Source organism: Sphaerodactylus townsendi, linkage group LG07, assembly GCF_021028975.2.
Source record: "Sphaerodactylus townsendi isolate TG3544 linkage group LG07, MPM_Stown_v2.3, whole genome shotgun sequence".
Lineage (NCBI taxonomy): Eukaryota > Metazoa > Chordata > Lepidosauria > Squamata > Sphaerodactylidae > Sphaerodactylus > Sphaerodactylus townsendi.
In genome coordinates this window covers 38,178,000-38,204,804 of record NC_059431.1, presented here as the reverse complement: position 1 = coordinate 38,204,804, position 26,805 = coordinate 38,178,000, and the positions used below count along the sequence as shown (strand labels likewise).

General features: G+C 40.9%; 1 protein-coding gene across 1 annotated transcript; it reads right to left on the bottom strand.

Moving 5' to 3' along the window:
- Positions 1-26,695, bottom strand: ZNF366 (zinc finger protein 366). The gene is made up of 6 exons (XM_048502615.1): positions 26,581-26,695; positions 14,002-14,071; positions 11,400-12,708; positions 9,798-9,989; positions 3,270-3,444; positions 1-1,447 (listed from the first exon to the last, which is right to left on the bottom strand). Coding segments are annotated over exons 2-6 (2,199 nt in total). The 5' UTR covers positions 14,004-14,071; positions 26,581-26,695; the 3' UTR covers positions 1-926.
- Positions 26,696-26,805: the final 110 nt, after the last annotated feature.

Below are 26,805 nucleotides of genomic sequence, written 5' to 3'. Positions count from 1 at the left end.
TGTGATAAATAAGTGGGTTTTGGGTTGCAGTTTGGGCACTCGGTCTCAAAAAGGTTTGCCATCACTGGCCTAGCATGTTTTACTTTCCCTTACAAAGTCCTCAGTAGAGGCTCCACTGCACTGGAATTCCCATGGGATGTGAGCAATTCCCATGGGAAGCTGCCACTACACCAGCATCTCAACTATGACTAACTCCATTATTTCCCCTTCCCAGTTGATTGTTAATCACTGTAAAACAGCTAACAATACCCTTTTCAAGATAAAGATGTTATCAGACTTGAGAATCCATTCACCATTTCCTGGACCATCTTTGTTCTAGAATGCTCTACTTGGATCCAAGGGCCTTGGGGACAGAACTAGGTAGGCACCAGGACCCAAATGGAGCATTCTAGAACAAAGACAGTCCAGGAAATGGCAGACGAATTCTCAAATCTGGTGTCATCTTTATCCTGAAAAAAGTATGGCAGGTGCTGCCTTAAAGGCATTATGAGTGTTGCTGCCTTGGTGAGTGGATGCAGAATCTCCTCAGAACTGGGAATCCCTGGGTGCTTCTTGTCCCTGATACCCTGCATTTGGAATTAGGAGGCGTTCTCTCCAATCCTAATTCTCCATAATGTCCAAATTGCAGCCGGTTTAATAGAATTCAATGGCAGCTACTGACAACCAAGACCATATGGCCCAGACTCAGATTATGATTCTTGGTCATGTTAGGGAGAGAGACTTTGGGAGAAAGTGGGACAGAATGCTGTGAACTGCCTTTTAATATCTGTGACATAACTGCATAAAATAGGAAAAATGAAAAAAAAATAGTTTAATGACAAATGATTTTTTTTTTGCCTATCTTAGATTATTTGTGCTCTTTTACCATCTTGGTGTGAAGCCCAACAGTGAAAAGAATCAACCCTTTCCTGAGGGTAAGCATCCATTCAGATTCCCAGAAATACAGATTGCTTTTCCATTTTCCTTTCCAGCAGTTCCTTTAAACTCTTATTTCTGTGTTGAAAATACAGGTAGTCAGAGAAAGACTGACTGAACCTGTTATTTTCAAAGTGTCTAAAGCTCAGGTGCTCCTCACCGTTATCCGTAAAGTCTTCCTCTTGTTGGCTTTCTTTGTCCTTGTTTTCTTTCTGCTTCTCTCTTTCTCCATTTAGGGGTTTCCCTTTACCATCACAGGATGATTCTTCACTCTGTTGTTCTGGAAGGCTTGAAAGCTTCTTTAGCTGAAACACCTTACTGTCACTGTGGTACATGCTAGGGCTGTACCTCTCTGCCCTATAGCAGCTGTCCATCTCTTCCTCAGGATATGGGCTTTCTTTAGCACACTCACCATCAGTATGAAATGAAAGTACTTTTCCTTGACTTTTTTGAGAGAGGTCAAATGGTTCTTCCTGTTCCCGGCTTTGTATAGCATCTGTTGGTGATGCTCTCGCTCTTTCTCTACCAAGGCCTGGAAGGTTAAAAAAATTAATATATTAACTGGAACATTCACAGGTCCATTCTAACTTAGTAATTGAAACGATCTTATTTTCAACTGGTCGTGGTGGGTTTTCTGGGCTGTGTGGCTGCAGTCTGGTAGATCTTGTTCCTAACCTTGTAACTTATCATATTTCAGTGTGGGTCCCATTATTTTTGAACTGTTTATTTGGCAGTAAATGGTGGGGGGAAATAAGAGGGATTCCAGTTGGTTCATTTTATTTCCTCACCACAGATGACATTTATCACAGTTGCCATGGGGACTGCTAGGCCTGGTCCAAGTTTAAGCCACAGAGCAGGGAAGGGAGGATGAGGAGATGAAAGTAGGTCAAGAGAATGACAATATGGTGGTTGCACTGATTGTGGATAAAGGTATTTAGAAGGAAGAAGAAGGTATTTAATTGTCAGAATAATTGCCACCTTGTCCTTTTGGACTTTGGGCTGTAAACATCATGCTCATTTATAAAGGAAACATTATTTTAAAGCGTTTTCCAAGTTCTGTTCAAGCCTGAAACCTCATAGATTGGGCTGATACAAGATTAATGTTATGATCTCTACAACTATTCAGATCAGTGCCTTTGTAGTCTATCTATTATTCATCCTTCTGTTCAGAAGAACCTTTGACTTATATGACTGGGTACAAACCCACTTAAACACTAACATTCTTAGCATAAAATCATCTGCCACTGTTTAATTTGAGATTCCCTCCCCCATTTTTTCCATTTAGATGCAATATGTTAATTTTAACTTATTTACAGAATAAGACATGCAGACTAATTTCTTGAAGCTGCTACTCAAGTATGTTCCTTTGGGTTAATGAATTAGGTGAATTGTACTTGAAATATATCATCATCATAAATATATCTGACTCATCAAAAGTTTATGGATGATCTCAGACAAGGCATCAACTTTGAAATGATTGCACCAGTAGCCTAATGTACAAACATATATAGGTGGAACATTGGACAGTCAGTTTAGATCAATTCAGTTTTATGTATTTGTTCAGTGATGTCTGACAAGACCAGGGGTAGGGAACCTGCGGCTCTCCAGATGTTCAGGAACTACAATTCCCATCAGCCTCTGTCAGCATGGCCAATTGGCCATGCTGGTAGGGGCTGATGGGAATTGTAGTTCCTGAACATCTGGAGAGCCGCAGGTTCCCTACCCCTGGACAAGACCATCTAGTCCTGAAAGAGACACTGGAACACCAAATAAGTCAGAGCAAGCCATTCAATAAACTTTGGCCCTTAAAACTTTCAAAGTCAGGTATACTTCTTGGCATTAAACAATGCCTAATAGTATTGTCAAAGGCTTTCACAGTCAGATTCAACTGGTTGTGATGGATTTTCTGGACTGTATGGCAGTGGTCTGATGGATCTTGTTCTTAATGTTCCTCCTGCATCTGTGGCTGGCATCTTCAGAGGTGTATCACAGAGGGAAGTCTGACTTCCCTCTGTGATACACCTCTGAAGATGCCAGCCGCAGATGCAGGAGGAACGTTAGGAACAAGGTCCGCAAGACCACAGCCTGGAAAACCCACCACAACCAATGCCTAATAGACTTGTGAGGGGCATGTGATCAGAGACAGAATGTGCCCTCTCAGCCTATCCTCCTCTCAGCCTATCCTCCTCAGTCCTTAGAATTCACACCCTCACATGACATAATTTTATTATTTGCTGAGGGTTGGATCAGACACTTTGCTGACTCTGAGATGCATAAAATGTCTTTCAGATACTGTATCGGTGAGTTTATTGAATCTAATGCAAAAGCTGCCTGGTTTCCAGTCACTGATTTACCTTGAGAACGAAATCTTCTTTCCATGATTCCATGTTTGACTTTCATGTGTCTGGTGAGGTTCCCCTTCAAGGTAAATTTGCTGGGACAGTAGAGGCATTTGAATGGCTTGCTGTCTGAATGCAAGTGCATGTGTCCCATTAAATTATGCATTCGATTAAATTCCTTTCCACACAGCTGCCAAAAGACCAATGACAATCAAAATTATTTATATGGAAGAAACCCTTTACAGAAGAGATTGATTTGTGTCCCTGAGACTGTTTTTTGCAGTCGGGACAGTATCTCAGTGACACTGTAAATTACCATTCTGAACTTGTGTTTATAGAAATAGTTTCTATTGCATATACATATGGATAGATAGATAGATAGATAGATAGATAGATAGATAGATAGATAGATAGATAGATAGATAGATAGAGAGAGAGAGAGAGAGAGAGAGAGAGAGAGAGAGAGAGAGATCCCATTGCTTCTATATGGATAAATGGTTCCCAAACCAAATAACTGCAAACAACTGTAATACATACAAGACCTCTAAAGATATAAGCTGAAGCCCAGTTTTAGAAGGATGAGGTCATGGGAAAAGCATGTGTACGATTGCCACATAACTTCCCTCTCATTTAAAGGTTTCTACAGAAGGCATAGAGCCCTTGAAGAGAAAGGTGAACAAGATCTAGGAACAAGGACAGCAGAGCTGTGCACCTGAATGCCCACAGCAGAGTTCTGCCTCATCATGCAGGCACAAAATGTCTTAGAGCTTGTCTCCCATCTTCCTCAGCTTGTCAAAAACAGTGATGTGTACGTGAGTATTTAATTTGTAGATGTCATTCTATAATAGGCGGAAGCTTATCCATGGCTGCTAAATAAGTCCCCAAAGAGAGGGATAGTCTGTAATTAAATAACGTGAGGTTGGTCTTCTTTGCCTCTGACTCTCACTGAAGCAAAATAGTCTTTGAACTTGAGGCACACACTAAAGTATCTTGACAAACAGGTATCTAAAAGCACCTGTATCATACAGGTACATGGTTTTTTAAAGGGGGGCTGGCTGCAGCACCTTGCAGAGTTCATACTCCTTAGCAAACCTATCTCATGTGTGTATCAAAAACTCTGTTAGCTCATACAGAAGCTCAAGCAGGATTTCACGCCAAGTGCACTGCTGCCTCTTTCCAGGATGATATTAGACTGAATCTATCCTAGTAAGGGAAGGCATCCCTGGAATGCTGCAGGAAAGTAAAACAGATGATGAAGAAGGTTGTGCATTTCCTCTTCAGGCACTATGACGCCTCAGTTTCTTAATTCATCTCTGACTTGGTCATGCTTCTGTCTTCTGTGTCCCAAAGTAGTTACACCCATACTTATTCTTCCACAATGTATCCGGTATTTTTATTGGAGTCCTTAATAGAATTGGGGGTTAGGGTGCATCTTGGATTTTGCGTTGAAAAAAAACTATGAGATGTCATGGAAAAGAAAAAAAGATTGATGCAAGCAGGTGTTACTGTTAGCATGCTATTCCATCCATTAAAAAGTTAAAAATAGGTTAAAAAATAGAAGCAGAGACAGACACCCAAACAAATCCTGTTCTCAGTTAACCATGGTCATCCAAGCTGACTCAAAAGAGGCTCATCCTATTTAATAGAGAAGACTCAAACCACTCAAGGAGACTGTAGGGTTAGAAGACTGAGGGCAAATTAAGAGTGAAGAAAATATTTCAGGAAAGGAATAAGTTGCCTCAAAAAGCTGTTGATTATTTTTTTCCTTATTGGAGTCTAAATATGAGAGAATCATTTATCGGGAACTGGGTAATATAGGCCAAGATCTTTCAGGAATGGAATGAGACAGTTCACTGTTCATCTTGTAACTCTGTTGAGTCTGTTACAGTGGCATACAAGCCAAGCCCCCACCAATCAGACTTGGAAGACTGGAGCCTTTAGTCAGCCTCTCTGGCATGGAATTCTTCAGCAAGCTGCAGAATTTTTTAATGAGATAGTCAAATGTAATGAAGTCCTACGAAGATACCACAAGGCACATTTGAACTATTGAAAACTACAAAGCAGCATATCAGTTTTGGCTAACAAAGGCATCTACCATGGCTACAACCCAAAACAAATGTATTGAAGGAATGTTCCAGAGTTTCTCAATGACTTTGATAGAGCCTCAGTGAAATTGCTTGGGAGTTAATGGCTTCTAGAGTCTAACCTCTGACAGAACTTTGGCAAAGGACATAGAAATACATAACCAGCCTCATTTGGCGAAGCATAAACTAGTGAACAAGAAAAGGCCTCCAAACTCTGATGAGAATTAGAGAGGTCAGAGAGCCAGTAACAAAGGGATTTTTAAAAGTTATTGCAGTTGAGAACTGTTTAAATTATATGTGTGTATTAGTAAAACAGAGGATATGGAATGGTGGAGTATAGCCCAGTCTTGGAGATCTCTGAAGCTGAGCAGGGTTGGTACTTGAGTAGGAGACCACCAAGGAAGATTATACAAAGGCAATGGCAAACCACCTCTGCTTACTCATTTGTCTTGAAAACTCTACGGAGTTGCCATAAATTGGCTGTGATTTCTTAAAGGAAGGAAATAAAATTCTGGAATTTACTAACGTAGAAGACAACAGGTAACATTGGCCTTTAGAGAGACAAATCAAATTGGTGAGGAAATGCGAGGGACAAAAGCTTTTCTTCTGCTCTCCAGCCACAGATGGTCTCTGTGTAGCTGTGATTATCGCCATAGGAAAGCAATGTTGTTCTTTCAATCTGAGAAAAAAGTAAAAGAAAGCTGCAGCCTGCCGTGAGGCAGAAAGGCCACTGCTGTGCCGTCCTTCCCGTGCATTCTTCTTCTTCTTCTTTTTTTAAAAAAAAGTTTAATAAGAAGGGTGTTCCTTTCCTGAAAGTAAGAGAGAGGGAGAGGGAGAAAGACTGTAAACTATCCAAAAGAGCCGTGAGAAAACAGGAAGCTCCAAAAAGTACAAGAGAAAGCAAGATGAAATCTATTTGTAGGCCATTCCTTAGGGACATGCAAGCCATTGTTAAGCAAGCAGTTCGTACAGCTATATCCTTCCTTCTGCCTCAGAGGATCTTGGTGCCAAATGGAGGCTATCTGGTCATTGCCTTAACTTGCTGAATGCCAGCCAAGGGGACTCGTTTGAGACTAAACTCTTCAGGGAATTATTGAAGTTAGGAAAAAAAGGGGAGTCAGTTGGACACTCTCAACCGAGTAATGTTTTTAATTCCCTTCAGACCAAATTGGAATGTACTGCAGGGAAGAAGAATAGAGTTTCTGCCACAATAATGGATATGTTATGCTCTCTTCAAATTCCAGCTACTGAGCATAGTAAAAATGGCTGGTTTCTTTTTACAGCAACAATTTTTCTTTTCCCCCATTAGATTTCCATACTGCTTTTACTCTGAGTGGCCAAAGTGGCTTATTTGAGTCTTCGAAGTTCAAATTAAGTCTTTGACACTTCGAAAATACCTCACCGAATATTTAAAAAACGGGGAACCAACACATTGTGGTAATCAGCAGGGGGAAATGAATTCATTCATGTACTTTAATCACTGAAAACGTGAACAGCTACGCTGCTAGCTGAGGAAATGTCCCAGTGAATTTCAGCAAATGGTGGACTGCACAGAAGATTCAAGCAGGAGAAAATGGTGGGCAGGAATAAATAAAAGTAAGAAAGCTTCCAAGCTGGCCAGAAAAAATGAAATGCATCCTTTCTCCACACAGGTAAGGGAAAATTTGGTGACTGTGTCTCAGGGTAAAAAAGATCACTAAAATCCAGCATCTGAAAAAGTCAGTTGGAGGCTAGAATAAGACATGGTCACCTCACTTTGGGAAAATGCTGTGCAGAGCTCTGTCAGGACCCAGGTTAATTTCCAGCAACACGTTTTATTTGTGTTGTGCGGAAAGGACCACTGTTAAATCCTTGACCTCCCTTTGGGAAGAAATGTGCTATGCAAATGTCAGATATATTTATCATCAGCAGACCAGCAATTACTCTAAGTGCAGTGTAAGAGAATGTGTAATCACAAGATGAGGACTAAAACCAAAAATAAGCAGAGAGGTGAATAGGTTTAACACTTTAATTTCATGACTTTCTCATTCACATTAAAAAAGATAAGAAGAACACAAGGTTGTGGCCAGAGTTTCAATAGGCCCAGTACGCTGTTTTCAGAAATGGTCAAATACTGAACAACTATGTTACCATCCTTGTATTCTATTGGTTGTTTTGTCAACAGTATTCAGGCATTCCCCCTTCCATTTTTTTTTCTCATTTCCTGTTTTTGGAATTTTATTTAATGCCTCTAGGCAGAGATGGACTAATAACAGCCCAGGGACAACATGCAGTCCACACAATGCTGTTTAGTAATTTGTCGGGAGCATCAGTTGGTTGGACTGAAGGATTGGCTATCAAGCTTCCTGAAAAAATATTAAATATCTTGACAACCAAGTGCCATTAAAATTGCAGAGTATTTCCCAACCCAGAGCTCACGACCCTAAATAAGAGAAAGGGCCACATTTTGACCTCTGTTCAGTTTTGAGGGCACGAAATTGGACACTAAACATGAAGAGCTGGTATCTAAATCAGTCAGTGTTCTCAAAAATGGGCATAGATCTAAATGTGACCTCAGGTCAAAAAAGTTGGCTGACTCCTGCTTTAGGTCCTCAAGGTTAACTCTAGTCTAGTGAGCTCTCTTCAGGTATAAAAAGAAATATATATGTGTCCCCTTTTAAAAGCCCCCCAAATGACCATATCTGGAGTCTCTGGCCCTTTTTACACAAACTTTTAAAAAGGTTTTGAGGCAGGAAATAAAATGTTTTCTCCATGGAGTTCCACATTGGGTTTTTTCCCCTTTGGTTCTGAAAACGTTTTATTTCAAGCGTCAAAATGTTTTAAGGGAATCCCCTTAAAAAACTTTTCTTTAGGCTGAAATGTTTTCAAAACAGCTTCACTGCTGTGTGGTCCCTTTAAAACATTTTCCACACCTCTCATTTCCCCAAACTTCCTCCTCAGTGCCATTTTGTGAGCTCTCTCTCCGTTCCCCCTCACCTGTGGATTTCATCATTTCTGCGAGTTTTTGTTATTTGGGGGTGGGGCAGGGGCTAATCAAGACATCAATTATATGAAATGTGGAGAATCACAGTAGGAAGCTGTGAAACATGGAAGCATCAATTCTTCAACTACCTAAAGGGAAAAACACATAATGGTGGCCATGAACAATTTTGAGGGTGTGCATGAGGACATACATCATGCTAAAGAAGCGGAAGGTTGAAAACGTTTTCCGAACGTTTTAGGAGATTTGTGCAGAAACAGCCAATATGAGTAGCTTAACCTTCTGTCGTCACCTAGAACAGACAGCACTGGTTTTGCCTTAAGGTACTTCAGGTTCCAGTCTTCTGCTCAAGCCCTTCAGGCCCAGAAATAAGTAAGGCCAATCACTGCCCTGGTAGTTTTGTCCTGACAGATTCCTTAAAAAAACCCCAAAAAGCTGGAATCCATGTTTTTAAAACATGATTCCTTTCTGTTTTCCGTTGCACAGAAACAATATTCACGTTTTCCCAAATGAAATGAGATAGATTCGGAGGAATTTCAATATCATGTACGAAAATTATTTCAAGAATGCCCCAACTCTGGTAGCCAGTAATTAAACCGACCTTCTCTAATAGCTACTATGATTATCTGCCCTAATGGCTGCTATTAAATCAACTCCTTGACTGAAATTTACAGTGCATCTAACCAAGGAAGAACTTGGGTGCTGTGTGGTTTCCGGGCTGCATGGCTGTGTTCTAGCAGCATTCTCTCCTGACGTTTCGCCTGCATCTGTGGCTGGCATCTTCAGAGGATCCTCAAGGAAGAACTAATCATAGCAGCAATTGGGGAAGATAGACTTAACTACTGACCACCAGAAGTAAAAAAAAAAACTGGAATCCATGTTTTTAAAACATGGTTCCTTTCTGTTTTCTGTTCCACAGAAACAATATTCACATTTTTCCAAATGGAATGAGAGAGATTCTGAGGAATTTCAATCTCATGTATGAACATTATTTCAAAAATGCCCTAATTCTGGTGGCCAGCAATTAAACCTACCTTCTCTAATAGCTACTATGATTATCTGCCCTAATGGCTGCTATTAAATCTACTCCTTGACTGAAATTTAAAGATCATCTAACCAAGGAAGAACTAATCATAGCAGCAATTGGGGAAGACAGACTTAATTACTGACCACCAGAATTGGTAGCAGATTTCAACCAGGTAATTTTATATATTATACTTTCCTCTTCAGACTGCAAAATGTCCTGAGCCTGCCCCAAACAAATACAGACTATACTCTACTAAACTATTGTGGAAGTTATAGCAAAGCACCAAAGATTTAGCTATAGACATTCCATTACTTTACAGCATTGTTACTTAATTTTCTGACTGTATCTAGCAAAATATGATAAACTCTGAGTTCCTTTTTATTTTTACACTTCCTTATAAATGCTTGGTTGCCATTTTGTTTCACGTGACTTTCTGTATATGAAGCACTCACCTTACATTTGAAAGGCTTGACATCTGAATGGACGATCATGTGGGCCTTGAGAGTCTGCTTCTGCACAAAGCTCTTGAAACACAGGTGGCATTGATAGGCCCTGATGTTGGTATGAATTAAGACATGCCTCTTCATATTGGCGAGTAGTGTGAACTCCCGTCCGCAGATTCCACACTTGTGCTCTTTCACACCCTTAAAGGACATAAAAGCAAGAAAACTGAAGAGGATGCTATCTTGGCAATTTATTTTTCTTAATATCAGTAGCCAAGTAGTAGTCATTCTAAAGGTAATGATCAACTATCACACCCTTATATTCTCATTAGAAATTGCATGGTTCTTGTACCTGTGATGGCTATCAAAACGGTAGCCAATATAATCCTGTGCCAATTGATGGAAGATGAAGGCACAAATATTTGTGTTCATTTCTAAGTAAAAACCCAGAGAATTTAATTCTGGGATTTTTAAAAAATAGAGACCTCAATGAATAAATTGAGTTCCATTAGAAGCTATAAAATAATAAGGGAGATATTTTTGATGAATTAAATATATACATGTCTGAGAAAGTAGATATGAGGCCTAAAAAGGTACCACTATATGACAAAAACATTCCTGATATGGGAAAAAATAGGATTAAAAATAGAAGAAGAAGAAGAAGAAGAAGAAGAAGAAGAAGAAGAAGAAGAAGAAGAAGAAGAAGAAGAAGACGAGGAGGAGGAGGAGGAGGAGGAGGAGTTTGGATTTATATCCCCCCTTTCTCTCCTGTAGGAGACTCAGAGGGGCTTACAAGCTCCTTGCCCTTCCCCCCCTCACAACAAACACCCTGTGAAGTAGGTGGGGCTGAGAGAGCTCTGAGAAGCTGTGACTAGCCCAAGGTCACCCAGCTGACGTGTGTGGGAGTGTACAGGCTAATCTGAATTCCCCAGATAAACCTCCACAGCTCAGGCGGCAGAGCTGGGAATCAAACCTGGTTCCTCCAGATTAGATACACGAGCTCTTAACCTCCTAGGCCACTTACATGTCCATAGACCACAGGAATCATAAAGGCAAATGGAGCCCTATGTCTGTATTCATATCCATTCATTTATAATGATTTGTGTTTCTTAGATTTATAAATAGTGTCATATGGAAACTGCACTTAAGGAGCGGAACAAACCTCTAGGCCTGCCAAGAACATATACAGCTGCCACCACGTAAGTTGGTTAGGAAAAATAATAATGAATAATGGAAAAATTGTTGTTCTGTACACATGTTCTTATAGCAGTATGCAGATAACATTTCTTTTCCTAGTAGAAAGACATACTGTTTGGATAAGGGTTGATGATCAGCAGTGAAGCACAGGCTGTGAATGCAAAAGATACCTGATTTCTTCAGTTTAAAGTCTTTCAGGTAGCACAACTGGAAAAGTCAATTTTGTAGAACAATGAAACACAACCATTGTATGTTCCTGTAGCAAATATATCAATATTCTTCTTTCAAAGATTAGAAGAAAATTAACATGTTTCTGTATATGCTTGGTTTATACATGCTTACATTGAAGCACACTGGGTAGTCCATCAAAAGGCCTTTTGTCAGTCTATCCATTGGGAATTCAGGCACACTTACCTTATGAGTCAAAGAATGCTGCTTGAGGTGATGAGGTTGCACGAACTCCATGCCACATTCAGTGCAGATGTAGGGACGGATGTCCTTGTGCTTCATCATATGATTCTGCAGTTGGCTTGGGTACTGGAAAGTTTTATCACATTCTGTGCAGTTATACTGTACAGGGCCTCGATGTGCTGTTAAGTGTCTCTTCAACTGAGCCAAGGTTGGAAAGTCAAGACCACACTCAATGCAAATATTCTCCCGGCCATTCTCATGCTTGGATTCATGGCCTTTCAACTCGCTGGGGTAGGCAAAACCTCTCCCACAGATCCTGCAGCTGTAGGGCTTCACGTCACTGTGTTGCATCATGTGTCTCTTCAGGTGGCTGGTCTGCGTGAAGGCCTTGTGACACACCTGGCACTTATGAGGCCTGGTGCCCTGGTGGGTTAGCATATGGGTATGCAAGTGACTCAGCTGTTTGAAAAGCTTGCCGCATCGAGAGCAAGCATGTGGTTTGATGCCACTGTGCCCTAAGATGTGAGTGACCAAATTGTACTTCGATGTGTAGGACTTGTCACACATAGGACACTGCCAGCGTTTTTGTTCCCCTCCCACATCAACATAATAGCTGTCATCAATCTGAATGTTAACATCCACCCTTTCCACCTTCTGTTTATTTTCATCCTGTTCTGCCAACTCAGAGCTCCCAAAGGGGGGCTCCGGGGCCCTTTTCAGTGGGAAGGGACTTCTGAAATGAAAATCTTGAGGCATAATAAAAGGATACATCAGACCAGGATGAACTTTAGGATAGTATGGGTAGGGAGTCTGCAGAAAGGCAGTGGTTTTGGGCCACATCACATTGGGCTTTACTATTTCCTCTTTTACAGGTTTCACTCTAAAGTGTTCAAGAGTCCTGTAGAACTGAAATCCAATGTTGCACAGGTCGATCATGTGAAAGTTGTACTTTGGCTGTGTGTGGTGCTGGATTATTAAAGGAAGGCTGGGAGAACCTTCTGCAGTGTTCTCGGCAGAACTGAGCACTGGAGCCGAAGCATCCCCTGGAGAATTGGCAGAAAGCATTTTTGTAGGCACACTTTTACGCTTATGGGATCCTCCTTCTAAGGAGCCATGCAAGCTCGGTATATCTGGTGTAGGGCCATATCTAAACTGTGCAAGCTGAGTTCTGATTCTGAATTCTTCATCAAGGGGTGAAGCTACATCTGACTTGGTCACAGGTTCCAAGCAGTGGGGAAACGGAAATGTTTGTATATTGTCCGTATTGAAATGAGCATCCTCTTTCTTCATCACGTTTAATTCCTCTTGCATCCTTTAAATAAAACGTAATAATCTTTTAATACTTTCTTTTTCCTGCTTATTAAACGACAGATCCATTGTTTGTTGCTTTTATGGGGCTTAACTGGAATTCCCAGAATTTCAATCTGTTATAAGTGATAGGAACTTTTATCTTCTGACAGCCCTGTGCATACTGGGATCAGTTGGCAAAGAAGATTCCTGGTCAGAAGACAAAGTTTCAAGGGAATCTCTTGAGCCATGGCAACTTCCAAAGCAGAACCATGAAGAATAAGGTCCAATCTTGTACATCATACAGACTTATCTAGTATTGCTCAGTGCCTTGTAATCTATTTATTCAATCAGTAACTCCTTTCTGGTGACATCATAGAGTTAGCACTGTGCATGTGTAAAGTGCCACCAAGTCACAGCTGATTTATGGCAACCCTGTAAGGTTCTCAAGGCAAGAGCTAGTCAAAGGTGGTTTGCAGAGCAACCCTGAGTTTCCTTGGTGGTCATCCATCCAAATGCTAAACATGGACAATCCTGCTTAGCTTCTAAGATCTAATGAGAATCTGGCACGCTGTTCTTTAGATTAGCTCTAGCACTGCCAAACACTGGTGCTGTTCCAGGGAACCTTGGTGCAGAATCTTCTTGAGAGGGAGCTAACCTAGAGATTTTGTGCTCAGATCCTTCTTACTAGAAGCCTTGTCTGCAACTTTGCATGCTGGTACTGTCAGAATGGCTTCTTATGGTGTTGGATCTCCAAATGGAGGCACCATGCCCAAACACCCCCAGTGCCTACTTGCCTGCTAAATGAAACCACCCCATGGGATGCCTTAGATGCCTTAGAATATCCTTTCTCATGCATCTGCCCTAACTGCAAAAAATAGTTTTTCTGGACTTTTAATCTTTTCCGGCTGTGTACCTTCCAATTCTGTCATTTAGCCAAGAGGATGAAATTCTGGCCAAGCTTGTATAATTCTGGCTCATTGGTCTCCTAGGAAAAGGCAACAGCAGTTCCACCCAGAAAAGTGTCTCAGCACCAGACTATAGAAGTCTATGTGAAACCAACCAGCAGCATAGCCATACTGAGGCTGCATGGACTCCTGTCAGTTGTGTGAGCCCGAAGGCAATGGCTGGGGGCTGATGCTGAGACCAGATATCCGGTCCCCTAAACTGAAGTCCCCTGGATATGCCCTTCACAGACTGGATATGCTGTTCTCTCTCCAGTTTTTAAAATCAATCCTGGATAATGTACTAATGTGCTATGCTGGTTGAGTAGATGTGCATTTAGCATAAGAATCAATAGTGCAGCATTTGTACTTACATTAATTTACCTCCTTTGTGCCAAATTCTGCTTTAAATGCATCTGTCCAGAATCCAGAAGGCATTTGTGTCTAAGGGGTAGACAGAATAAAAGATAATCCTTTGAACTGTGTTAAGAGTAAGGTAAAACATATAACGTGATCTTCTTTCAAGTTCAAAATTCTATTACCATTCTATGGTGAAAAGCTGGAAGCAAGGATAAAATAGTCTCGGGATTTTTTGTTTTTGGTTTTCACAGTAACTGTAAGTAAATGTAATTCTTGAAAGGACCTGCCTAGTGAAGAGCCCTCCTCTGCTACTGATCACATTGTGGAGGAAAAGGAGCATACCTGTTCAAACCCAAACAATGAAAATTGCAACACTGCCCCAAATCACTAATTAATCTGCAAAAAGGTGAGAAATAGATAATCTAATGAAAGCAACTGAAAAAGCCAATTTACCAAGAAAAAAAATAATAATGAAAAATAAGAAACAAACTTTTCAGAAGTACAGAAAGGCAGAAGAGCAAAACAAACCAACTGTTAAACTGAAAAGAACCCAAAACAACAATAAAAACAGCACCTCTCCCAAATTCCACCCCAAGCAACCAAATGTGTCTCCTCTTTTAATCCTCTGTTGGGGCAAAGTATGGAGGAAAGTCTAGCTAGTGGTAATAATAAATTAATCAGACAAGTCTGGAGACAAGAGCAGTCCAGGTAGAATGCAGCCAGCCAGGGTCATCCAAGCTAGGCATCTCTCCCAGGGTGCAGGAGAAGCAAGTACAGCACACAGAGAACACACACTTGGCGCCAAACAGCTAACTTTATCATATGGCTGCAGTTCAAAATTTCCCTCCCCTTTCATAAAGGATCGCGCAATTGATTGGCCATGGCAACTTGCCTGATTGGTCACTCAGCTAAGATTGGCTGAAAGAAATGTTGTTTCCTGAGGAATGCAGAGAAACAATTTTTTTAAATGGACAGGAGTTAAATTCCCAACAAATCCCCAGCAATTAATTCATGATGTTAAGAGCTTCAGTTGTCATTCCAGGAAGACTTTTACTGCCTCAGATATAGCCTAACCAACTCAATGCCTCGTAAGTCAGTGACATCTAGGGTCAGTAATATCTGGCTGCACACCTCTAATAATCAGAATTCATTTAGACTAGCAGAAATTCTCCAAAGTCTTCCACATCACCTGCTGTCTTCTAACTGGAGATACCAGGGATAGAACCTGCAGCCTCATAAGAAGAGTTCTCATGTGCTTTAGGATATAATAAAATATTAAAATAAATGTGAACAGTAATAACATTTCAACTATGTATATAAATCAGATAAGCAATAAAAACAGAGGAATCAGTAAAAATAATAATCCATCATCAAAATAATAATCCATCATCATTTATGAAAGAAAAAAAAACTTATTTAATTTAATTAATCAGACAAGGCTGGAATCAAGAGCAGTCCAGGTAGGATGCATCCAGCCAGCCAGGGTCTAGAATAATCCAGGCTTGCATCCAGCCTGGACTACTCTTGCCTCCAGACTTGACTGATTAGGGTTAGGAATTCCCTAAATAAGGTCGATTCCCCACTGAGGATTAGATGTGTGCTTGTCACACAAAATATCCAGGTTTCCAGCAGAACTACCCACTGCACCAGTGCTGAACATGCTTTCATCCCGTTTCTGGCGCTCCCCCCACCCCCCAGCACATGTTATTTTAGAACCTGCAAGAAAGTAGACCTTTTCAAAAAACACATGTGCAATCTGGAGCGGTAGGGAAGTGGGGGGGGGGGGTGAATTTGGATTTGTTTTTCCTGCCGCTGGTAGTGATGTGGAGCCTCCCATTCAATGAGAATGCAGTGGGTTGTGCGCAATGCACTCACAGCCTTTTAAAAAATTTCGCGGACCAGAGATCCACATGGATACAAAGCAATATGGGGCTGGTTTTGACTGATGGGCTGAGTAGAAGGCAATACAAAGCAGTGCTACATGTCATATTCGTGTGGATCCGACTACATGGAGGCGCGCGGAAACAGGACTTCGCTTTAATCGCCTGTTTCTTCGTTTCCATATAGGGTCGTTCTGTGCATGCTCGCAGAGACGTGGATCCGGAAGTTTGAAAAAAATTCCCACCCCAACACAATGCAACAGCCAATCAGGATAGCCCCTGAGCAGATCACGCGTTCAGTCCACCTCAGTGGGAAATCCTTTGTTGCTGCTGCGTTTCTGGGTACAAGCTGCAGTGGGGACGCTGAAACTGTGCTGAAAATGTCCCGGTTTTTCCCAAACCAGTTTGTATCTACATTCATTTTTTTCAGTGGGGAATCGACCTAAGACTCCACTACAGAGAAAGTCCTGTCTCTGGCAGCTATCATCTTCACTTCTACAAATGGGGGTGTGCAAAGCAAGGGCCTGTGAAGGAGGTCTGACAAATACAATTTCTATCAGGGGTGATGACCACATTCAATACCACCATTTCACCATGGTTTTTTTTAATTGCCAACAAAATATGTGTTCTGGGTTTTTACTGGTTGTTAATTTTTAATGATTCTAATGGTTTTCACAGTTTTCTTATTTTTACCATGTTTTATTTTGTAAGCTGCTTCAACCAGATTCTCTGGACAGGTAGCGTATATATTTTCCAAATAAATAAATGCTGTTACCAGACTCATTAAGTCGCCTGAGTTTTGAAGCTTCTAGCATTAACTTAGAAATGTATTTTGTCCTTCATGTGATTTATTTTTTGCTTGTGATTTCTGCAATGATCTGACTCACTGTTGTCTCTGCATAAATTTCCGTCCTCAGTTCGAGGGCACAGAACATTCAGATCATCTTCCAACCTGCTTAAAATATATTTACAATGTTTTATTCTTAGCAGAGGTCTTAATTTTATTAATTCCTATAACCTTACAGCCTTTATGTCTTTATCTTCAAACAGCCATATTATGCTGAAAGTCCTAAATTTCTACTGGAGAGTTTGAACCCAGTTTTCTTAGAGTCAAGTCTAGTACAGGGGAATTTTCCAGTATAGATTGTCATTGCCAGATTTGTCTGGCAATATGTCAAAGCTTCATGGTATAATAAGGTCACTGAACAAAATCCTGGAAACCACACAAAAATATACCTATTCAGGTCAAAATAAATTTAAAAGCGGTAACAAAGAGAAATGGAAAAAATTTTCTAGCTTACCCTGCTGTTATTCCATTTTAGGAATTTTGTTACTGGTCTTCTAGTGGATATTAGTGGAGACTTTTGTTCTTAAATGCAAACTTCCTTGAAAGTAATTTTTTACATGCAGGTATCCATTGCTAGATCAGGAACAGCAAATGCAGTTCAAATATCAAAGTGTAATCAGGTTGCAGTTCCATCTGAACACAAAGGAACACAGGTAACCCAGGTGGTTCCCATTGCTTCCACCTTGTTGTGTGTTGCCATCTCTGAGCCCATATTAATACAATGAAATGAAATTAGGACTCCACATCTACTTTGACTTGAACTACTAGCTATTGATACAACCCATGGGACTGTGTAGGAGACATGGAGGTATCAACGATACTTAAATTATAAGCTCCTACCAGTATTTCTCTTGGAGGGAAGTGGAAGTCTTGAAAAAAAGGGCATTCCAGGGGCGTGGGGGGGGTGTTCCGGGGCGGGATGGGGCGGAGGACGCACAGGTGCACCGGGCGCTTTCCCCCCTTGCTACGCCTCTGATGTTGTAGGGCCATAGATCATATAATTAGATGGGATATGATGGGGTGACTTGTTAAACACAGCAAAAGAAGTACAAATCTTCTACAGCAATTAGTTTCAAACTTTCTGTGACTAGTTGTTGAGTTCTGCAAGTAGATAAATAAAACAAACCTATCCCAAGGAAGTTTAAAAATATAATCAATATTACAGAAGTAAGAATACCAAAGGACAGCAGCATGGCATCTCCCACCTTCATTGCTGGAGAAAAGAGATGGCACAAGCAAATTGAGTGCCAGGTATGAGTTTAACTTTTGAAATATATGTCAGTGTTTATCATTTCTAGGAACTGGAAAAGAAATTGCACTCTCCACCTCTGTCCATAGCATTCCCATTTAGAAATACATGGCTCGCTGCACTGTTAAGGGCATAGAAGCACTGCTCTCATTCTTTGTTCCTGGTCCAGAGACTGTTGAGAAAACTCAGCAGTGAAGGAATAAGAGGGGAAGTCCTCCTATGGATTAAAAACTGGTTGAGAAACAGGAAACAAAGAGTGGGTGTAAATGGGGAGTTCTCACAATGGAGAGATGTCGGGAGTGGTGTCCCCCAAGGATCTGTTTTGGGACCAGTGCTCTTTAACCTATTCATAAATGACCTGGAAGTAGGGGTGGGTAGCGTGGTGGCCAAGTTTGCAGATGATACCAAATTATGTAGGGTGGTGAGAACCACAAAGGATTGCGAAGAGCTCCAAGAGGACCTTGATAAATTAGGTGAGTGGGCTCAGAAATGGCAAATGCAGTTCAATGTAGCAAAATGTAAAGTGATGCACATAGGGGCAAAAAATCCAAACTTCACATACAGGGGTCAGTGCTATCAGTCACAGACCAGGAAAGGGATTTAGGCGTCTTAGTTGATAGTTCCATTGGAATGTCAACTCAATGCATGGCAGCTGTGAAAAAGGCAAACTCTATGCTGGGGATCATTAGAAAAGGAATTGAGAATAAAACTGCAAAGATTGTCATGCCCTTATATAAAGCAGTGAAGCGCATGCGACCTTGGAGCAATTACTGTGTCCAGTTCTGGTGCACGCATCTCAAAAAAGGATATTGAGGAGGAGATAGAAAAAAAGTGCAGAGAAGGGCAACAAGGATGATTGAGGGACTGGAGCACCTTCCCTATGAGGAGAGGCTGCAGCGTTTGGGACTCTTTAGTTTGGAGAGGAGGCGGCTGAGGGGGGATATGATTGAAGTCTACAAAATTATGCATGGGGTAGAAAATGTTGACAGAGAGACATTTTTCTCTCTTTCTCACAATACTAGAACCAGGGGGCATACATTGAAAATGCTGGGGCGAAGAATTAGAACTAATAAAAGGAAACACTTCTTCACGCAACGTGTGATTAGTGTTTGGAATATGCTGCCACAGGAGGTGGTGATGGCCACTAACCTGGATAGCTTTAAAAGGGGCTTGGACAGATTTATGGAGGAGAAGTCGATTTATGGCTACCAATCTTGATCCTCTTTGATCTGAGATTGCAAATGCCTTAACAGACCAGGTGATCGGGAGCAACAGCCGCAGAAGGCCATTGCTTTCACCTCCTGCCTGTGAGCTCCCCAAGGCACCTGGTGGGCCACTGTGAGTAGCAGAGAGCTGGACTAGATGGACTCTGGTCTGATCCAGCTGGCTTGTTCTTATGTTCTTATGTTCTTACATCATCCTATAGCGAGTAGCTTCAACTATCTTTTGTATTTGTTGGTTTTTCAGTGAATATAAACATAAATGTTGTTTTGAGTGCAGTTGATTCCATATGAAATCTGAGGCTGATTCCACATGGTGGTGTTGCTGTTTAGCAGCTCTAGTCATGCACTTTGTTATTTGTTTGATCATTTCCACATGACATTGTCCTCCATTTCTGTACAAATCTTGAATGGCCCATTTTTTCCTGCTAAAGCCTCCACTTTTTACAAACCAGACAAAAGTTGATCTGGGAAAGGAGATGCAATTCGCAGGCTGCAAGTTGCATGAAACAGTTAACATATGACTAACAAAGGTTAAAAAAATCAGACAGTACCATGTGGAATCTCTGTTGCAAGGACAAATTGAACAACAGTTGATAGTTAATAGTTTCATGGGAATGTCAACTCAATGCATGGCAGCTGTGAAAAAGGCAAACTCTATGCTGGGGATCATTAGGAAAGGAATTGATAATAAAACTGCAAAGATTGTCATGCCCTTATATAAAGCAGTGGAGCGACAGCACTTGGAGTACTGTGTTCAGTTCTGGTCACCACATCTCAAAAAGGATATCGAAGAGATAGAAAAAGTGCAGAGAAGGGCAACAAGGATGATTGAGGGATTGGAGCACCTTCCTTATGAGGAGAGGCGGCAGTGTTTGGGACTCTTTAATTTGGAGAGGAGACGTCTGAGGTTGAAGTCTATAAAATTATGCATGGGGTAGAAAATGTTGACAGAGAGAAATTTTTCTCTCTTTCTCACAATATTAGAACCAGGGGGCATTCATTGAAAATGCTGGGGGGAAGAATAAGGACTTCATGCAACGTGTGACTGGTGTTTGGAATATGCTGCCACAGGAGGTGGTGATGGCCACTAACCTGGGCTCATTCCACACATGCAGAATAATGCACTTTCAAACTGCTTTCAGTGCTCTTTGAAGCTGTGCGGAATAGCAAAACCCACTTGCAAACAGTTGTGAAAGTGGTTTGAAAACGCATTATTTTGTGTGTGCAGAAGGAGCCCCGGATAGTTTTAAAAAGGGCTTGGACAGATTTATGGAAGAGAAGTCGATCTATGGCTACCAATCTAGATCCTCTTTGATCTCAGATGGTGCTCGGGAGCAGCAGCAGCAGAAGGCCATTGCTTTCAACTCCTGCATGTGAGCTCCCAAAGGCACCTGGTGGGCCACTGCGAGTAGCAGAGTGCTGGACTAGATGGACTCTGGTCTGATCCAGCAGGCTAGTTCTTATGTTCTTAACAACTGCGCCAGCAACAATAACCACAATAGATAAATCACCATGAGTGGAATCAATCCTATAGCAAGTTCACTCTGAAGCCTTGACTTGGCCTCTTCTCTCTTTTCATTGCAAATGAAGCTTTCAAACTAACCTGAATCAAGTGACATGGCTGTTATAACTTTAGGGCATCTTCTCTTGGAGAGACCCTCATCTAGTTGGAACAATATTCTTGAATAAAAGAACAAAAAGTGAATGGGCTAGATTCAACCAGATTTTTTGCTGGTGAAAAATGAAGGTAGAGTCCTATGGGACCTACATGTTCAAAAGCCATATGGGATAAGGGCTTTGCTCACTCCAGCACTCTAACCATCTGATTCCCAGAGTGGAAAGGCTTACTTGTTGTCTATGCAAGACAATAGTGGATATTCATATGTAACTCATGTCATTTTCACTTTAACATACCAAAAGGTCACAGAGCATGGACAGTTAGTAAAGTTTCCCAGATATTACCAACTGCAAGAGCCCCCCCACCCTGGTCAATCTAGCCTACAGAAGGCCAAGAGCTAGGGTTGCTAGTCTCCAGGTGATAGATGAAGATCTCCTGGGATTACAACTGATCTCCTTAGAGATCACTTAGAGAAAATTGCCACGTTGGAAGGTGGACTCTATGGCACTATGTCCCACTGGAGTCCTTTCCCTCCCCAAACCCCGACCTCCTCAGGCTCAATCCCCAAAATCTCCAAGTTATTTCCCAAGGATCAATGTAGGCAGGATTTTGCTGGGATGTACGTAAGTCTAGATGAGTGGTTTGTATACATGTGCTTATCATATTAACAGTGCATCCTAACCAGAGTTATACCCATTGATTTCAATGGACTTAGAAGGATATTACTGTGCTTATGACTGCACGATGAAAGACATGATGTCCAGGATACTGCCACTAAGTGTCTGTAACCAGCAGTTCCAATATTCCTGGGAACTTGTTTGGCATTTTCAAGGAACTGCTTGAAATGTTTGAAAACCCTGTGAAACTGCTCTGACCAAAGGAGAAAAAAAATGAATGCAAATACTGAGAGCAAAGATTGGTCTTCATGTCACACCAAGTTTCTGAAAATTATCATCTGTAAATAGCCAAAGGGTCACAAGCTTCTGACTTCACAACAGCTATAAAAACAAAACAGCAGTGTTTTGTGCCCCAGAGAGCTTATTTTCTGTATTTTCGTGATTCATAGCGTTGGCACTGGAACCAAGCGGGCAGCTACTCAAGCCTATGACCTTAGATTAGTTGAATGCAGGAAGTGGACTGGGGCAGAGTCTTCCACCCATCCTTCAATGTACATATGGAAAGAGTGATTGACATTTAATTTCTTTATGGAAAAATTTCATTAGGTACTGATCAGGGCTGCAGAGTAAAATGTTTTGCCATTTTCAAACTGAGGACCATCTCCTATCTATCTTCACTAATTCCTATCCACATTACTGATTTGATTACCTTTTTAGGGTTTGATCTAGAAAAGGTGATAGGAAGAACCAGTGTGACTTCAATGAAGTACAAGTCACATCCAGCACTGGCTGTGGAATTTATTTATGTTAGAAATCTTTAAGTTGAGGAGGGACAGTTATATTTCAACACCAGAGTAGATAAATGATTCCACTCCCTCCCCCCAGAACCAGAGTAGAGTTGGGTGGTTGGAGCTTGAATACATGGAATACCGACACTTTTTGCAATTTTTAGATTTGAAATATTCAATGCCAGAACCCAAACTCTGATTCATTAAATTAAAGTTGTCACAAACTTAACATTCTGTGTTGGGGAAAAATGCATATAGTCTGTGCACTCCCTGGCTCCCTCTGACTGAGGTTCTGATGGAAGGGATACCATAGTAAGAATTCCCAAAATTATTAATTTCTAGCCAATTTTAATTTGTAACATTGCTATGATGAATACATGTTATCTTCCTGTTCCCTTGTAATCAATCCCTCCATCTTTCCCTTATTTATCTGTGTTCTTTGCTGTGTGGTTTTCACTGTCTAACCAAGCCATAGTTTTCAAAGCCGGCTGACCTTCAACTGCAGCTCCTCAAAGGGTTAGTGCCTGATCTGCTAAGCCTGAACCAGGGGGCTTTTACTATTCTTCCCTTCCTCCCCCTAGTTAGAGAGAGATGGGCAATGGGAAAGAGGATTAGGGTGGACACCGAGGACAGGCTGAACTCTTCTTCTCTCTATTATTGTACTTTGTACGCACAATAACTCACACTGCTGGGGTCACATTTCCATTTCAGTTGCAGAGCTTTTGAAGACTGTGAATCAGATCCAGCCTAAATTTGCTCTAATGGGAAGGATGAGCTAGATCCCACCACCAATTCCCTTTTCCTGCTGTTGTCCCCCAGTTTGCCACTGATACAGTTCCAGAGGGTTCCCTGTCCCCACGAGCAGCATTTATGGAGATCAGTGGGCTGCAATAGGAGGGCTGGAGGGCAGGAATGTTCTGTTTCATTGACATAAGTTCTTCATGTGAGTGGAAAATTTAGTTTGGATCTAGCTCTGCAGACTTTTGAAGAATAGTGATAATCAACCTAAGGAAGTCCATTTTTCCATATTGTGCAGTATTGGGGCATGTAGCTGTTTTCTCTAATATGATTGATACGTAGCAGTAAATTGTCCACTCTAGTATAAGAAACTTGTTACAAAGTGAACACTTGGAATGAATGATGACAACATCAACACTCAGTTGCCAGCATATTAATTGGAGTCGTTGCTCTGGTAGCTCCAAATTCTGAGGCTAAGCGGGAGGCTGGCTATCAGAGTCATAACATTTTTCTGTGGTACTGCCCCACTTGTAGAACTGCCTTCTTATTTGGCTGCTGTATACGCTGACTGCTTTTAGACGATAAGTGAAAACTTTACCTGGCATTTGGTGGCTTTCATTGATTTAATTTTGCTGATGTTACTGGAGTTGGGCTGATGTTATTGTTAGCATATGATCTGCTGGATTTGTAGAATGATAGATTATTTTATGGTAACATGTTTTATATATTTATTGCAAGCCATCTGGAGGTGGAAAAGTTAGAATGGTGGAAAGATAGAATAGAAATGTGTGGTGTTGTCTGGAAATCATTAGAGCTGTGTGATCTACAGATCTTTTAAGAGATATACAAAAAAAGTTGTCATGGATATTAATATTTATGTTGTCAGAAATGCTCCTATATGGAAAATAACTATGAGTTACAAAGTGTTTGCTGTCAAAGTCATCTTGCACAAAATTTGGCATCCTTTTATAATAAACGTGAAGCTATGCCTAGTCTTGTAATGTATCCCAAGTCAGACAATGTAATTACTAGTGTGTGCAATTTTTTGGTATCACCATGGGCAAAGATGACTAAAATACCAGTCAATCATTCAATATGTTGATCTTGCGATTTTATCATATAATAATAATGAAACAGTAAAAAGCTGAAGACCACAGAAAATATGGATACTTATGACAATTGTCTTAAAGGTTAGGCACAACTTAAAAAAAAGATATAGACCCAAGCCTGAAGCTCTTAGGTACTGATCTGAAGACTCTCACAATCTACCAGAACTTATGCCACTAGATCAGGGCAGGTGCTGATGGGAATTTGTAGTCCATGAACATCTGGAGAGCCGCAGGTTGCAGACCCCTGCACTAGATCATTCCACCATATAGGTCTTGGCTACAGTGGCAGAAGCAGTGACTTTCACAGTTATAGCTCATCACTGGTCCTGTTCTTCCCATGGAAACTCTGATATAGAAATACCTTGCCAGAGAACTTCCAACCTTGCCATTCAATTAGTTTGTGAAAGGTTACAATGGGAAAAATAGATTTTTGGGACACTTCATGAAGGGCTAAGAATAATTCCGCAGCCTCATAGCTACTGACCCATGTTCAAATCAACAGTATAACTCCCCCTTGAGACACAACCATACAGTGAGACAAAGTCATACTACATCAAGACCGCAAGCAGCCACTGACACAAAAGCACTGATGTCTACTGAGCAGCGGCAATGGCTCATGGATTCTCTGTTGCTGTTATTTTGTATTTCTAAAATACTGTCACAGTTTGAAAAGCTCTCAAAGAATCCTAAAATATAATTAAAATCAACATTGCAAAAACCTGCTCTAAAATAGCAGCATTTTGGGGAGCTGTTAATTAACTGTCCTGTAGCTTCAGAAATGTGAAGTGCTGGAGAGGCCTAAAAGATTGGCAAAAAGAAGATCTTAACCTGGCATCTAGGAGTGTCATATGACAAAGTCTTGAAGCATAATTAATTGTGCATGTAACCAGTGCAGGTGAATGAACCACCCTTTGGCTGTACAGCTATGTGCACATTATCTAATAGTCAAGCAAAAGACATCATTATAAAGTCTGGCTAACCTGGAACAAATTACCTCCTTCTGGTAAGAAAAAGAGGCAGCCAGTGCAATTCTACACAGGTCTACTCAGCATCCTACTCAAGTCTACTCAATGAGGCTTACTTCTTGGAAAGTATTTTTAGAATTACACTGTTAGAAGGGTGACTTCAATTGGCTTAGAAGGGTTTAATGCTCTTTGGGGTTGCACTGGGGCACAGAATTTACACTTAAGGACAAGACACAATACCTACAAAATTCATTGGTCAAAAATGCAATACTAAATAGAGTTATGAACTTCTAAGTCCACTGAAGTCAACAGGTTCAGAAGGTTGCAACTTGTTTAAGACTGCACTGCAAATCTGACACCCTGGGTCCCTTAGGGTGGTGGAATGTTGGACTTCAATGCCATGTGAACAGTGAACAGGTGTTTTATATACTGTCACCTAGAAATGTTGCCTTTTTCACTCAGTCTGTTCAAAGATATCAAGCATTATTGCACCTCTGTGGGGAAGTGAAGTTTGATGGCTTCATACCGTGTATTTATTCTTGCTTGGTGAAAATTGTAGATATCAAGATCTTCATGATGCATGCTTAATGACTTTGAGCACACAGTATCTTGTGACCTGAAACTGTTAAAACCTAAAGCTAGAACTTACTAATAATGTAATCATCTTGCAGGATAGAGTATGCGTGCAAAGACAAAAACATCCTAAGGCAATATACTTATATTCAAAACTGATCTAAAAACCCTTTAGTGTTCATGACGCAGATTTGTGGATTGGTATCCTCTTAGCAATGAAGATGAATGAATGTTAATTAAAACATACATCCTCTGCCTTCTCCTCGGTCCTAGAACTGGTAGGGATCAAAAGGTGATTTTGTCGTATTCCCTGCTGTTCATCCTACAGAGTTCAGACCACGATTGGGAATAGCCCTTTATCCAGAAATGAATTCAAATATCATGAGCAGGTGAACAAAATCATATTATATTTGCCGAAGGCATGCACACATCTCCCTGCACATACAAAAATGCACACAAACCTGAACTGCAGTAATATTTCTTCCATACCAAATGTGGCAAGTCAGACCCTGAACATGTATACCTTTGTGGGCTCCCCAAAGTAACTGGGGGATTCAGAACACAAATCTCATCTAGTTTCCTAGTGTTCCCAAAACTTTAAGTTTCAGACAACTGGAGCAGGTATTTGTATTAGATTTGCCAGTTCGGACTTTCAGAAGTGAAAAATATTTTGGTGCTATGCAATAATTCCATTATATCTATGGAGCCATAGAACTCAGGAGTAAGGCTATGGGTTGTGTTTTAAACAGATGTGACGTCCTGGAACAGAGTATAATCTCTCAAATTAACAGACTCTGGCAATCATAAATGCATACCAAGAATTCTTAACATTTCACTTTTGTAAATATGATCAACCTTCCTCTTTCTTACATCACAAATCGCTTGCTGAAGCATCTACAAAATCAGAATGTACCTAATAGTGGAATATATCACATTTTCTTCAAGTTTCTTATGTTATATTTAGTATGCTTGGAAGATAAACTTACCAGCTGCTGACACTGGAATGACGGTTGACCAAGGTCTATACCTGCTCCCTAATTGGCAACCTCTGTCGCTTCTTGTGCAGCAACTGCAGTGAATTACAAAAACGAAGAGGGACAGTGTTCCAAATAACTTAAGAAAGAGAACAGGAACAATCACTTCGTTCTCTTCCCCCCCCCCCTTCAGATGAGTTCTGTACCTTCAGAAAGAAGGAAGGAAGGGAGGGGAGA